Source organism: Xiphophorus maculatus, chromosome 17 (assembly GCF_002775205.1).
Source record: "Xiphophorus maculatus strain JP 163 A chromosome 17, X_maculatus-5.0-male, whole genome shotgun sequence".
Lineage (NCBI taxonomy): Eukaryota > Metazoa > Chordata > Actinopteri > Cyprinodontiformes > Poeciliidae > Xiphophorus > Xiphophorus maculatus.
Window position 1 is genome coordinate 9160644 of NC_036459.1, and position 15943 is coordinate 9176586.

Here is a 15943-nt window from a genome sequence, read left to right on the forward strand (position 1 = left end):
CTTTCTGCTGGAAGGTTTATTTGTCTTGTGCGTCTGACTGGTCCCACATGGAGGCTTCCTCCAAGTTTCTATGTAAGCCAGCGAGTTTAAGGGATCATTAGGTTGATGTAAAAGCAATTTAGAAGTGATTAGAGAACACTTTTAAATTTAAATGTCTTTTTATTTCTGAGAATTATTTAAGCTTCAAACTGTGACACTTGAATGTTTACCTAAAAGCTTAATTACCAGGTTGAACTCAAGCTTCTAACTTTAAAGCTGCCATTAATAGATCTGAGTAATTTGTCTGACTACTTATCTTTGGCTCTGATGAACTATGCTGATTTCAATTAAAGCAATGTTTTACCATTGAAGCTTTTGGGGTATATAATTAGGCTATGATCTCTTATTGACAAAATAGTTTGAACCCTTATGGCAAATTATACATTTCACTGCTGATCAACATTCAAATGTATTGGAAAAGTTGTTTATTGAGTTATAGATCATCAGCTGGGAGTTTTTTGCTTTACATGCCTGTTGACTTTCACCTTCTGGACATACTTTTAATGTAATTTTAATGTGTGTGTACTTTCTTTTCTGACATTATTGGTTCAAATCTTACTTGGCAGATGTCATTGGGTTGTTTAACATTTCTAAATCTTACTGAACAAAGATTACATGAGGGGTTCTTCGAGGTTTGATTCTCATGCTTCAATTTTCCCTCTACCTCCCCTTATTTTGACCTAAATGCTTAGAAAACACGCAGATTTTAAGATTTCTGGTCAATTTCTAACCCATTTTTAAAGTAACAGAAAGTTCTCAACAGGAAAAAAGGTGGTGGTTCTTCTTCTTCAGTCTCTCCCGTTAGTGGAAATTTGTTAAAATAAAAGGACTGAGCTGGAGATGTGGGTAATGCTCCAGTGTGCTGTGAGGGAAGATCTGACCAAAAAAGTGAAGCTTTGGATTCACAGGTTTGTCTACATTCAGACCCTCATAATGTGTCTCATGACTGAAAGAAAGAGATCACAGCAGCTGAAATTAGCTTTTCCTGTTGGTTGGAAAGGCTCTGCTTTAGAAATAAGAAGCTCCATCAATGAAGTAAAGCCATCAAAAGAAGTTTGCTGAGTTGCTCAGGCTTCTGATCAAGATGCCTCCTGGGTGCCTAAGATTTCCCAGGCTACCTCAGTCAAAAAGAAACCGCAGGATCTCCCTGAATGAGCCAGGGAATGCTGGTGTGAAGAGTAATGTTTGTGTTTCCTCCTCTTGCATACGCTAATAAAAGTTAATAGATCAAATGTTTTTAAAACATTTGGTATGAAGGCTGTGATTAAATCAGGTGAGCTAAACACTTTAAAAGCTTCTACTCTGGGTGAGGCTTGTTCCAGTCATGTACACTATGACACTAAAGGCCTCTACTAGATAGGAAAGAGCTTGTTAATGTGGATGTGGACCACAGAGAAGAGTTTTTACTGTAAATGCTTGTGTGTCTGTTGAAGACATAGGACTCACCACTGAGCTGAGTGTGTAAAACTGAACCGACAGCCACCCCTGGGTGCACCCACCATGGCAAATCCTAAATGATGGGAGGAAAGCTAAGATGACAGGCGAGCTATATTTAACTGAGCAGTATTGGTGTTCATTTGGCACAACTCTGCAGGCGCCCACAGTGGCCACACTCCAGGAAATATCTGAAGATGTTCTGTATCTGTACAAAACCTGTACTGCAGAATCGATTTCAGGCATCTCCACTCCGATGAGGGAGAAAAGGAGTCACCACTTTAAGCACTTCCCAGCTTGAAATTCAAAAAATTAGACAGTTTTAGGAACTTGACTCCACTCTGTCATGGATTTGGGTCGGAGCTTATCCACAGTCCTGTGTCTAGCTTACAGAGGAAGATGTATGGATCACTAATGATGCACTCCCCTCCCAAAAAAAAAGACCTGGGCCCAGATCCAGGGCGCAGATGAGTAACCCTCTGGGCAGAGAAGACAAGTCCCCGCTGTAAGCATATGTGAGGAAGCACTCTTGCATCACAAGAGCTCCCATTCAACCATAAAATAGGAGCGATTACATTCGTCTGGGAGGAGACGGAAAAATGGGCCGGATATGAGGTACAACGAGCCTCCCGAAACCCAATAATGCCAAACAGTCATCTGCTGGCTGCAAAGATAAGAGCATCTGGATGGCCCTGATGTGGCATCACATGTGTTATCATGTGTAATCCCATTCAGCTGCTTCATTGTATTTTTTGGGCATAAAGAAACGGTAGAAATGACTATTGTAGCTTTGCTTTATTTTTAGATTTAAAAGTGTGAATCAGGGAATCAGGCTTTCAAAATAAAAACAATAGAATACCATTCTTTACTTTCTTTTATGCAACTAAGGAAAAAACCAGGTGCAAAACTTGATGACAGCAAAAAAAAAAAAAACTATTTAAACAAAACCATCATAATCCATTCTTGCCAAATGTTTAAAATGTTATTAGAGGGAGCGCAGTAAAAGAAAGAACCAAGATGATTTCTCCTTTATATTATGTAAGCCTTAAATATCTAAATTAACACTGTTTTCCATTTTAAAACAGTGAACATAAACTATCCTGGCAACCTTAATTGTGCTTTTATTGCTTTATAATGTTTGTTTTTGTCTCTTGGAACAATTAGGCCAAAAATACTGTTTGTTATTAAAAACTGTGTTGGTGATATCAGGTCTTGTTATATTTTGGGATGAGGATTAGACTACACTGTTTGTTTTATGTATTTTGCATACTTTATCTTAGTTTCTGATAATAACAAAAATATTAGAATTTTGTAAGTTAAATATTTATTTCAACTATGCTTGTTGCTGTATAACACATTTTATAAACCTCCACCATAGTTCAGTGTTTAATTTGTTAAATCCACTGTCCAGGCTCCATGTTGCTGTTTAATATAGTACGTGTTTGTGTTGGATAAGCTGTACATGTGAATACTTTTGGATGCATTCGTTTCCTGCGACAATAACAGTCACTTCCACTCCCATGCACTCAGCCCTCCTTCACTGTTTTCATCTTCCCAGCGCTTCAGCTCCTCTCAGCAGGAGAGTAATAATGGACACCCACTCCATTAGAGGCCTGTTACCTTTTCACTCTCTGTCATCTATTTATTCTGCTGCTTTTCTCCATCCCCAATTCTGTTTACGCCGTTTTCTCTCTATTTTCATGTCAGATGCCTTGCTCCAGTCCGCCACTCTGCAGTCAGGCCCTTATCCCTCTAAATTGGATGAAAGATTAAAGGAGCTAAGCTCATTCAGTTGTTGCTGCTACTGGAAATCATGCGTTCTCTTCTAAGAATATTTTCTCTACCATCCAAACATGGCCTCTCTCAAACTTTATAAAGACTTTGTGCATATTGAATCCAGAGATAAATCCAGATTATCCAAGTCAGTGGTGTGTCATCGACTAATTATGAGATCTGATTCAGTTTTGGTGCTTATCCATTCTGACGTTCTGAGCCTTGGTGGAGGATATTGTTAGCTCTAGATCTTATTTGATCACTAATATCATTGTGAGTATTTGTTCCTTCCTCACATGCTTCAAGTTTTACTAATTAGTGAATTACAAAGAAAATATTGCCATAATTCAGAGAAAAACTTTTTTTTTGTTTTTGCTTTTTCGGTTTTTTTCTGTTGGGACATTTAAGGACATTCATTTGAATAAATAAATGTTTTGAAACCAGATCCACAAATGTGAGGGGCAAAAGCTCACGAAGTCCTCGCCTACTTTGGGTTTTTTTGTTTTTTTTTAAACTTATTAAACGTTTGGTTGGAGTTGCCTGCTATGTTGGATACAAAATTGTTTGAACTGAAAAATATAAAATGTTTAATATGTCAGACAGTTCCATCAAGCTTATGTCAAACTTAAAATTTACTGGGGGAGAAAAAAACTTTTTTTTATGAAAATAATTTAAAACTATCTGAGAAGTTCTGCTTTTCCTTTAAGTTAAAAACCAGAGTTTCTGTTGGATTGGGGAATTTTACAAACCTGTTTTTCAAAGTAGTCTGAGTTTGTTTTAATCTTTTTAAAGTGATTTTAGCAGTAAATACCCAGCTTTTCTGAAGCATTTTGCTTATTTTTTCCCTGTTTCTTCCTTACAGTTAGAAGAACTTCAAATTTGATAAAGTATATTTTCCCTTTCCTAAATGTTGAGAAGAAAATGAGTAGCAAAGTTTTTTTTTACAAACTCTTAGACCAATAAAAAAGAAGACATGTTAGAATTATCCAGAATGAAACATATGAGTCAACTAGAAACGTTTTCAGTAGTTCAAGTTTAATATTATAATCTGAGATTAAACCAGTAACAGCTTTAGCAAATGCTGAAATGACCGCAGGAGTTCAAAACTCATTAATTACACTGTAAATCCATAAATCCTCCTAATTCAAACACCATTAGACTGACAGCAATGCTAACAGTAAACATTACTGTAATAATGTTTACAGTATTTCTAGTGTTAAAAGAACTTATGGGGGTATATTAGTGATTACAGGGAATAGATTTGAAGTAAATAAAGAAATTTGATCCATAATAAGTATAATACTGACATTCTGAGATTATATTTGTTGGATAATCAAACAACTTTTGGGATAATTTTCTCTCCGAAGAATAAATATTCCTTCATTTTCCTAATTTTTATAAAAGAGACTAGCAGCTATGCTGTGTTTGAGATGGAGAGGAATATAAATTGACAGGAGCGGTGCATATTATACCCAATACTGAATCCTTTTTCATCTTTTTATCCCTTTGTGTGTCTGTAGAAATTGCAGTGGACCTTGTTACATTCTTCTCCTGCCCATAGTTTAGTCTCATTAGGCTCCCTATGAATGTGCAAATTAACTACCTCACCTTGTCCCTCTTAATGGCTCGATTAAAGCCAAAATATAAAATAAAAAGCCTTTATTTCATAATTTGAAAAGATGATTGTTCCCGTCTTTAGGAATTCAATCTCATTTGCCGAGCTCCCCTCTTAAGTACAATTTTGGTTACAGTTTGGAGAATATAAACAAATTGGATGGATAAATGAAAGCAATAGGTGGCTTGCGGTTTTCAGGAGGACACTCAGCATGATTGCCAGAGAGCGGGAGAGGACGAACAAAGCAGACCAATTGGGCGCCACTTCAGGTGGCGTTCGGACAGATGACAATGAGGCTCTTGAGAAAAGAAGGTTAACTGACTGATGCAAACACAAGAGGCTGATAGCCATCATTTGTAACCTCATACAGAGCTGTCGATCTATTGTAGCATATAATTTCTAAGGATTTTGCTCCTTTTAGCTTATATATTTAATGGCTTTTGGAAGCCATTCTAACTGTGCAATATTAGCCTTCTGTAAAACAACACAGCTGGTTGGTACAGGAAGTTAGAAAAGTAGCAGTTATCAAACTGGTTCACCTATAAACCACTACTTTCAAAGTCAGTGGGTGATGCTTTATTTACATGTATTATTTTTAAAAAGAAATTGGCAGAAAAGATAAATGTTAATATTATAAATTTTCTGTCCACCTGACCTGACCCTTGTTTTTGCGGTGTTCCTCAGAGTTTAGTTCTCTGTTCTCTTATTCTTTTGACTTTTCCATCGAATCGAACAAGAAAGTAGTGTGATTTAGGTGTTGCTTTAAAATACATCCACACTTGCCTCAGACCTTAAACAAGAGAAGTTTGGTTTGATTTAACTTCAGACAATGAGGACAGAAAGTGTCTTGTGAAAAGTGACATCCTGTGTATGTATAAGTATGGTTTCAATTGCACACTGAAATTGTTTTGCAGAAGGTTTCATTTTAAATATCAAATTTGTTTGCTCCTGTTTTCTAGATCCATACGTGAAGATCCACCTCATGCAAAATGGAAAGAGGCTGAAGAAGAAGAAAACGACAATCAAGAAGAACACCCTCAACCCTTACTACAACGAGTCCTTTAGCTTTGAAGTTCCGTTTGAACAAATCCAGGTACGTTTCTTCTGTCTTAAAAATCCTGTCTTCTAATCGGCAAGTTGCCAACAAGTTAGAGGGAAAAATAATCTTTGTATATTAGCTGTAATAAATAGGACTTCATTTAGCAAATAATTAATTTAGCATCTTTTTCATCACAACAGTTTAATCAAAGGCAATTCAGTTTAAATCGGCCTCGGTTCTCCAATTAGATGAGCCAGTTGCTGAGTGGTTGTGATTCTCTGCAGTCTGTTATTGTGTGCGGCATTTATCTCATTTATCTGTTTGTAGAATTTCTTACAGCGTAATGATCATCAAACCTATCAACATCAAGCTGATTTTAACCAATTGTTACAGCAGCGATGATGTTCTTTGGGCTACAGGAGGAAGGAAAAAATTGAGTCTTTTATTCAAAATAGGTAAATCCATTGACTCGGAAAGTATGAAAAAACAAACAAGATGATCTTCTCTGGCAGGGTGGTAATTGAGTGAAATTAATTAAACCTGTCACAGCTCACCAATTACGAGTTTGATACCCCACAATCAATGTAATCAGATCTGATCCCAATCAGTACTTGTGTGCCGGCTACCTGTTTATCACCAAGGTGGATTGAATCGATTGAATCAGAAGCGTGTCATTGATTGAATTTATTGAACACTTTTCGGATGGCACTAAGCAGACTTTAAAGACCTAATTTGTCTTGGACAAATCAGTCAAACACTCTGAGCTGGCTGTAAACGTTAAACTAATGAGCTGTTTAAATATCTTCTCCATCACCGATGGCTCCTGAACACTATGAAATCTGCTGACTTTAATTACGTTCTCACACCCACATATTATCGATGTCTTTGAGGAAGACAGTTTAAACTTTTGATCGATCTCTCTCTCTCTTTTTTACTTCAACTTGTTTACTTTTCCATCAAGTTACACTTAATAAAAAGTGTTGAATTCATTTTAGTTCTGGTTTAACTCTGAGAAATGTTTCTGTTTTGTTATGTATTTCTTCTTTTTTATTTTTTTATTTTATTTACACCTAAATGGTTCCTATGATTAACCACAGTAAATACAACAAACAGTTTGATTTTATTAAGCCCCACATATTTAATTTTCTTGCTTAAAATTTACTTTTAAGACAGGAACCTGTCTCCTGAACTCAACAGCCCCTAAGGAACACTTGGTTAATCTAAACGGGAAATAATACAGATTTACAAATCATAGAGCAAACATATAAGAACCCTTCTAATGAGAGTAGCTAGTTTATCTCTGATTGAGATGAAGAGTCAAAGCAGAAGATTTTGACTTTCCAGATGAAACCACTACATAGATTTAGTCTGAGGAAGAAACCTGCTGATTTTCCATATTAATGAATCAAGGTGTCTGCTGATTCAGAATCAAAGGAAGCCTTATTTCAATAAGCAAACTGGAGGTGAACTGCAGCTATAAAGCCAAGCTAACCCCAACTGGCCTTGAGGGAACCTTATTCAGTGTTTCATTACATGCTGTATTAGCCACACTCTTTTAAAGCAGTGGCTTGGATCGCACAGCAGCGGCTCCATCTCAGTGTGCCGGTGGATCGAAACTTAATCAGGCTGCTTCATGCACTAATTCATATTCTGAGCTGTGGATTGATGCTCAGGTCACTGTTCTTTGCAGCTTCATTTTGAATAAACACACACTGAAGCTGAGGGCTGGAGTCCGAGGAATCAAACAATCAAATAGCAGTCAATAAAACGCCTCTGCTTCTCTCAGAGGAAACTTTATGGTTTCTGTGGAATAAAGAGAAGCATATGTAGTAAACACTGTAAACTTGTTCTACAAACCAGAATGATGCATGCAAAGTGGAAAAACAGCAGCAGGGATTGTGTGAAGAAAGACATTTCAATGACGTTGGTGTTTTTAATTTATCTTTAAATGGGCATTATTATGTAAAATTTACTTTTTTGATCTTACATCCATTTATGTTGTTGTTCCCTCATCCAAAACATACCTGAAGTGTTGCCTTGATTCTTTCATGCATGTTTTATGAGTGTGAGAAAACCCCTCCCTCATGACTCCTTCAGACTAGCCAGCAGGAATTAGCAAACACCTGGTGAAACTCTGCATGTGCTGAGCTCATTATACAAGCTACTTCTCAGTGCAACACTGGTAAAAATGTTTAGAGTTAATAGAGGAGTGATGTTGTGTTGAGTTCCTGAAGGCAGAGATTTAGAAAGAGCTTGACTTTCTTAAGGAGAGAGAGGCCTAATATCAAGGCATTAAATTAGAAAATCAAATTCCTTTTGTCATATTTGATATATACAGCATTTCTATGACAACAGGGGGTAGCATAGTTACTTGATTGTGGTATAAAATGATACAGTAGCTGGAAAATACATAATCATGCCCCTTTAAAACCAAGGTGTCATAGTTAGTGGTCCTGCAACAAAAATGTGCTGTTAGGGATTCCTAAAGCAGCTGAAACAGAAACTTGAGCGTTTCTAAAACAAACTGTACGTCTGCTGTCTTCCCCGCCTCCCATCTCTTCCTCCCACTGCAGAAAGTCCAAGTTGTTATAACTGTTCTGGACTATGACAAGATCGGCAAGAACGACGCCATTGGCAAGGTGTTCGTGGGCCTGAACAGCACGGGCACAGAGTTGCGCCACTGGTCCGACATGCTGGCCAACCCGCGGAGACCAATCGCCCAGTGGCACGTGCTGAAGCCCGAGGAGGAGGTGGACGCGCAGCTCGCCACCAAGAAATAGGCAGGGCCACTTTCAGCTCCTTGCCTTGTAGTACTCTTTAGCCAGTATGTGTAAATACCTCAGTGATATATGGGTCCATCCATCTAAGCCCTCCCTTTACCTTCTGATTACAGAGTAAATCAATCAAACGTCCCGCTTTTCTTTTTCTGTTAGGTTCTCTGTTTCTCTGATTTGATTGGTTTCCTCCTCTGAGCCCTTAACCACCACGACCAAAAGTCCCCTTCTTTTAAGCAATATGATCTGTATAGATAGCGCATGACTGAAAGAGTTTATTGTACCACAGTTGTATATATAAGTATGCAGACAAAAATGATTTCTAGTTTCTGTGTTTGTATGTTGTTACCCGTTTCCTAATCTGTGTATATCTCGATGTTTTTAATAAGATGTTCTATTTTAAATTATGTAAATGCAGATATAGAGGAAAGCTAATATTATATATCCCAGGATTTAAAAATGCTACCTTATTGCTTTATTGCATTCCAGAGTAAAAAGACAATTAACTCCAACCTACGAGTGAGGAAAATGTTCAGATTGTAAAGGACGGCGTCTGGTTTTAAGTTCAGCATCAAGCATAGAAAAACAGATGAATATAAACCAATACAAGGCCATTATCTGCTATGGTTCTGTTGGGGAAATTATGCTGGATATTTTACAAGCACATGACTCCAAATGACGTACTTAGTTCTCTACCAGGATCTGCAGTATTTGTTTGGGTTGAACAGATCACAGTTCAGTCTGTCTTCTTTTCATATTTGGCCAGATATTTTTGTTTTTTGTCAAAATTTGTTGAGAAACAGACCTGATGTTTGGGGGGGGGTAGAAAAAAAGCACCAAGCTGTAGCCATTGTGCCCTTAATCTTGTTTGACAATATTTTGTTTGAACAGCCTTGTTGTACTTGGAAGTGTCACCTTTTAAGAAGATTAAAAAAGAAAAAAGCAGATCTGGACTTAAGAGGACTATTTTTTAGCGCAAATCAGCGTGTTGACTATTTTTAGTAAAGTGCATGATACTTTTTATTTTTACGATCTTTTACTTAAGGCCGGCAAACACCAGGGGGAGCTCTCCTGTTATGATTCCCTTGCCTTCTAACAGTGGAGTGGCCTAAAATAAAGACAAAAAAATCAATCTTTTCCTCAACAGGATGTTGAGCTTCTAAACACTGCCATTCAGGGAGGCGGCTTGACTTAAGACCCTCTCTTCATGCACACTCCCACTCGTTAGTGGTCGTAGCTTCGGTTTTTTGGGAACAATGTCTCTGCAGTGGTGCCCTAAATCGCAGACTTTGCTTTGCGTTGCCTTCTCACAGTGACAATAGAGCTAGCCATGTTTTACTGCCAATTTTAACTTTTATGTGGCTGCTGTTTTTGCACTGGACGTCTTTGAAACTCGCTCGTTGACTTCTCCAGAGAGCGTGTTTGCTTTGTGTTGGGACACCTGCAGAGGGAGCCAGAGATCCTCACAAGGACAAAAATTGCGTTTTCTTTTTAAGCAGGCAAGGAATTAAAAATAGAGGTGTGGGGAAATTGGCCCATCAATTTAGTAAACTGTACATTAGTAGTATTGGTTTGTTTTTAGGAGACATTTGTAGACTTTTTATGCACAGAATATAATTTCAGATTATGTTTGTTTTGTTTTTTTCAGTTTTATGCTGCTGAAAGGTTTAAGTGAACATTTCAACTCCAGTTTTCAAAAAATTATGCTGTTTTGCTTGTTCTAAAACAAGAAATTATACTTTTCTCCTAAACTGCTCTCACAATGGAGTGTAAACCACTCCAAGAGTGCTCAAAATAGAAACAATGGGCTTTAATCCATATTCCAAGGGTACAATTTGAAGAAAAGATTCATTAATTCCTTAGTATGAAGGATAAGAATCTAGTGTATGCATACAGTTTCCTAAGCTGAGACAGCAGATTGTGTGCATACAGTTTGTATAACTACAGTAACAGGTTGCAATTTGTACAGAAAATTCCCTAAACTGGGGAACAGACCGCAGCCGGTACAAATGGTTTTCAAACCTGCAGATTCTAATCCATGCATACAAGTTCCCAAGCTGACAGGTTTCATTCCCATCTAATCTGAAGGAATGAATTTCAACCCTACTGTTTGGTTTTCAAACTGCTGGAATAGATTCCAATCTGTGCTTCCTAAGCTGTGGAGAATATTTGCATTCCATGGTTAGGTTTCCTCAACTAAACACAACTGATTGCAATCGTACCACTTTCAAAAGTGCAGGAACAGATAGCAGTTGTTTATGGAGTCTCTTATACTGATGAAACTGACTGTAATCCACACATATAGTTTCCCAATTTTATTTTAATGAGTAGATTGTTGTATGTGTTTAGTTTTCCAAAGTGAATGTTTGAATTTCAAATTGTAGTTTCTGAGTAGGTTTGAAATCTGATTACATTCAGTGCATCTGGTTTTCTAAACTGTGAAGAAACTGACTGCAAATTCCTCTGTACAGTTTTCTAAACTGAAGGAACACATGGTAATCTGTGTATATTTTTTATAAACTAAAGAAAGGTACAATAATTATGCACAGAGGAGATGAGTTGCGTAGGTTTCCTAACCTAGAGCACACATTTGCAGTCCATGCATAACTTTTATAAACTGAGGGAACAGATTTCAAACTTCGTACAGTTTCCTGAACCAACAAAACGTATTTCCCCCACCTACATTTTTTTATTCCACCTCCTTGCCTGTGTTGGGCTCCGCACCATTAGGCCAACAGCTTCAGATTACTTTTGTCGCTAACCTGGAGAGCAGGTAAACAACCGTAAAAGTTAATGGTCTGCTGTTGTCCATCGTGTCCTTTACTTACGGGTCCAATTAGGAGCAGAATAATCCATAAAAACCATGAAGTCTCTTATCTTGGAGGAACCTCTTGCATATACTCAATGCTTATATTTCAGGAGGACTTTCTAAATGTTTTCAATGTTATTGTGTAGTTGATAGCACTATTATGAAAAAGCTACTTGTCATTCCATAGGAGTCTCTGAGGACTGCTTTGTGTATCACTGTGACTGCCGTGTGTGCTTAGAGATGTAGATTTATCAGTAGGTAGCGAGTTCGTTCTGTAGTGATGTCGTAGCGTTTAACGCCATCCCTCCTCCCCTTCTACACGCAAACAGAGAGACAGAGTGAGCGTGCACGCCGCCTGACGTCACGAGTTTTTATCTGAGCGGGTCGCTTTCACACAGCATTTTGTTGAGCACTGTGCAATACTTGTATGTTCATCCCATAGTGTAAAAATCAGCAAGGATGGCGTTTGTCCTTCCCGGCGAGGCGGTACGGACCGTAGATCCAGCTTGTTCACCTCCTTTTAGGGTTTTCCTCCCTCTTTTCTTCTTTTTTTTTTCGCAGGTTTGTTTTTCTCCTCTTGCACACAATTCCAGCATCAGACGCTTCAGGGAGTCTCAGTTCAAAACCAAACAAGATAAATATCCCTAAAAATGCCATGTATATATCCACATCATGTCAGAAGTAAATAAAACAGTGATATAAATATATCCATTTAGCAACTAGTGTCATTCAACATTTTAAATCTCATCATTATTAATTTTCTGCCTTATTGAGTCAAAATCCCTTTTTTATATTTGAGAAGAAACTCTGAATGTACAGTACAAACTGTGTTGGTGTAGATTTCTTTAATCGTGAGATTATTAGATGTACTTTGCACTTTTTGTTGTAATAAAAAAAAGTAAACATAGTAACTTAAAAGATTTTTAAACTCTACATTCATAATTTGTGTAACTTTCCTGTCTATAAACATCCACACAGCTTCACCCATGTTGAGGGCTAAAAGTGTCACAATTCATTAAAACCAAAATAATTTACATTTGTGATTAATAGATTTAAAAAAAATCAAAAATGTTATTTAAATGCATGACTAAATACACAATAAAATCAATGTGAGTATTAATTTATATTCTGAGCAACAATCAATCATGAAATGAATAATCTTCGCCGCAACTCAACTCTTACCCAATCACATTGTGTATAGCTGTATTAGCCCCGCCCACCGATTGGAATGACATTAATCAAAATAGATCTTCAGCATACAACTGAAATTTTAGTGATACATTAAATGTTGTGTATTTATTGAATTACTGAAACCGTTTAATATTTTTTAATACATGTATTTTCTATTTTATTTGAATTATCACACGCATCGGTTAGTTATTTTTGACCAAGTTGAAAACTGCAACAATGTTTATTTTTTGAGAAATAAAACAGCAAAAACATGTCAATTTGTTAAATACACAATTAAATTTCTAAATATGGAAATTATTAAGTAAAACTTTCAATTATCTTCTCTTAAAATTATGTATTATATTACTCTTTAATTATTTCATATTTCCTGTGCCACAGTCCATCATGAGATAATTTGATTAAAATTTTATGTAATTCATAAGATTAAAGAAAATCAACACAAGTTGAATAAATTACATGTAAGAAAGTACTTTTATTTCTTAACTTGTGCTTCTAATTTTACTTTAATAATCACACAACAATGAACAAATTAATATTGAATTGTCTCACTTTTGGCCATCAATACATCTCCTCTCTTGGACTTGAGAGAAAAATTTTTTTTGACACTTTTCACGTTAGATCCATTAAACCAACAACAGCTTCAGATTTCAACAAAAACTATAAAAGGATTAAACTCCGAGGCCTCGGCGAATTCAGGCCATGCTGAAGAAATTATCCGATCAAACAGAGACACATCAGGGAATTCAGTAACGGAGGGCAGCGTTGCAGAACCCATCAGATCGTGAGGTGGAAAAAAAAGAAACCCACTAAACAAAAAGCCATTATTACCTGCACTGCAGCGCCACGCCCTCCCCCGCCCCCGTAATACGGTTTCCTACCAAAGCGTGCAAGTATAATCAACACAATAAAAAAATCTCCCCTGGAAAAAGCTGATCAAGCTCTCTGTGTGACAAGATTCTCTCCAGCGACAAAGCCACACTGACCTTTCAGAAGCAAAGCTGTGTAAAGTATTAGAATCTGATGCTGTAGAAAGATCCTAGTTGCCTTTGTGTATATCAACTGCCTGCTTGAGTATTTTGTGTGTGGAAGTTTTCTCTGTAATCTCGTAGAACTGTTTGGGGTGTTTTTTCCTGCCATGTTGCTCGCAGCCAGAGCGGGCCGCTGACGGTTATATTTGCTGTGTATACCTTCATTTTCTGATGAGGTGTTTTACAGTTTCGTTTCACTTTGTGTAGTGATTCACTCTGTGGAGTTTTCTGACTGTTGTTATATAACTTCATATACACAAATGATCAATAAAAATGTTTTATTTCCTGTTGATGCGTCTCATGGCGTGTTTTTATTGCAGTGCTCCACAACTGAAAAGCAAAAATGTTTTTTCTTTGTTATATGTGTGGTGCATGTTGGCCAAATTTTTAGAAGTATTGCCTTGCAGCAGGAAGGTCCAGGGTTCGAATCTTGCGTGGAATTTGCTTGTCCTCTCTGCATGCATGGGTTCTTTCCAGGTTCTTCCTTTTCCAATGACCACTGAAGATAGCCACTAACCCCCAGTGACCTCACAAGAACAAGCAGGCATAGACGATGGATGGAAGTCTTACATCCACCAAACTCCACGCAGTGTATTAAAAAGACCAACACTGCCATCTACTGGAAAAAAAAATCCAACCACCTCCATGAAAAAGTATATCTCTTTATAAACAAAAATCTGAAAGATGTTGCCCCTTTGCTCTGATTATCCCAAATAAAATCTGGTCCAGCCAGAAAGCTACAGGAGTCATTTAGTGGCCAAATGAGGTCCATCGTTCAGTTTGTCACCTCTAAACAGTGAAAATGGGAAAATACCGCAAATCTAAATGGCCGTCCACCTCAACTATCTGTCAAGAAGAGCATTAACTCTGGAGGAGTAGCAGAGATCCACGGTTCATTTGAAATTTCCCTAGTAAAATAACATTATATTCACCAAACTCTGGGCAGTGAGGATTCTTTTTTACAGGAGAAACAAAGAAGTTGGTCAAAGAAGTTAAGGGAAAGATGGAAGCGGCTAAATAAGGAAACTGATATTATGAAGGAGTCTCCATGAGAAGATCAAACACAAGTTTATTAAGGCTTTTGCAGAAGGAAAACAAAAACTGAATCTGTGCACAAGTGGATCTGATCTGGTCTGACTTTGTGACCGCAAGTTGCTAATCCTGGTACAATCCAGTTCTGTGTTTAGGCGTTCTTACTAAGCAGTCAACTAAAAGAGGAACAACACCAAGCCATGGGGACGAACGGAATAAAAGAATGGCAAACATCTTGTCATGGTGCATAAACTAAAATGTTTATTACTACACCTATTTGAGGTCTGCAAAAGACTTGAGTCTGGTCAGAGGTTCACCTTCTTCCAGGATTATGACTCTAAACATACAAAGGAAATATTGTTATTGTTTCAGAAAAGCCTAGTTAAAGTCCAGACCTAACTCTAATGAGAGTTGACAGAAATATAAATTGGGTCAGAGTGCATCTTTACAGTGTGCAGTTTTTATGTTGGTAAAAAATTAAATAGAAAATATGCTTAGTTTTTACTTAGCCTTTACTTTTAGGAGGTTTCTGTGAAAAAAGCAGCAAAATATAACCAAAAAGTCTTAATGTTTGATCATTTTATATATGATTGGATGTTTTTTTTCTCTTTTTTTTTGTTTGTTTGATTTTGAAATCCATGTCTGTTACAAACTTTCCCTTTCCAAGAAAGTTAGTTTGAAGGCAGGATTTTATACCGCCCCTCTCTGGTGAAAATGGTTTATTACAACATCCTCCCAATGCAGAAATCTTTTAAACTTGCATAATTGCTAAGCCATTTTGTAATAGGTGTATGACGCATTTTTCTATTTTGATCTTTAAAAAGAAACCAAACATGCAGACAATAAACAGACTATTTTGGATAAAACTAAATCATCTTTATTTGTCATGGAAGAGTAAAGTAATGTATTTGTAGAGGAAAATGTGTGCAGATTCACATGCAGAGTGGCGGTATATGATATGAATAGTTAAAAATGCAATTTTAAACTACCTAATCGAGTAAGTCGAAAGATTTGTGTCTGTAAATGTGAAGCACTGTAGAGAAACGGTTTGACTAATAACAAAAAGGGATTAAATATGGTAAAGTTGCACCGGAACGGCTGTAAACATCCACACGTAACACACGTACGACCTCGTGTGCTGATCCGGGTCTTTTTCTGACAACGCTGTTTTAATATTTATGGGTCGATCCCATTTACACCCCCAAAATT

The 15943-nt window shown here is 37.1% G+C and overlaps 1 protein-coding gene across 5 annotated transcripts in view; it reads left to right on the plus strand.

Annotated features, from left to right (window-relative positions):
- syt1 (synaptotagmin 1) overlaps window positions 1-13992 on the plus strand; it is a 151499-nt gene extending 137507 nt beyond the window's left edge. For all 5 annotated transcript variants that reach the window (XM_005799962.2, XM_014469108.2, XM_005799964.2 and 2 more), the window contains 2 exons: window positions 5821-5954; window positions 8474-13992. In XM_005799962.2, the coding sequence (XP_005800019.1) occupies window positions 5821-5954; window positions 8474-8680 (341 nt within the window). In that variant the 3' untranslated portion in view covers window positions 8681-13992. The remainder of the gene's footprint in view (window positions 1-5820; window positions 5955-8473) is intronic.
- The last annotated feature ends 1951 nt before the right edge of the window (window positions 13993-15943 follow it).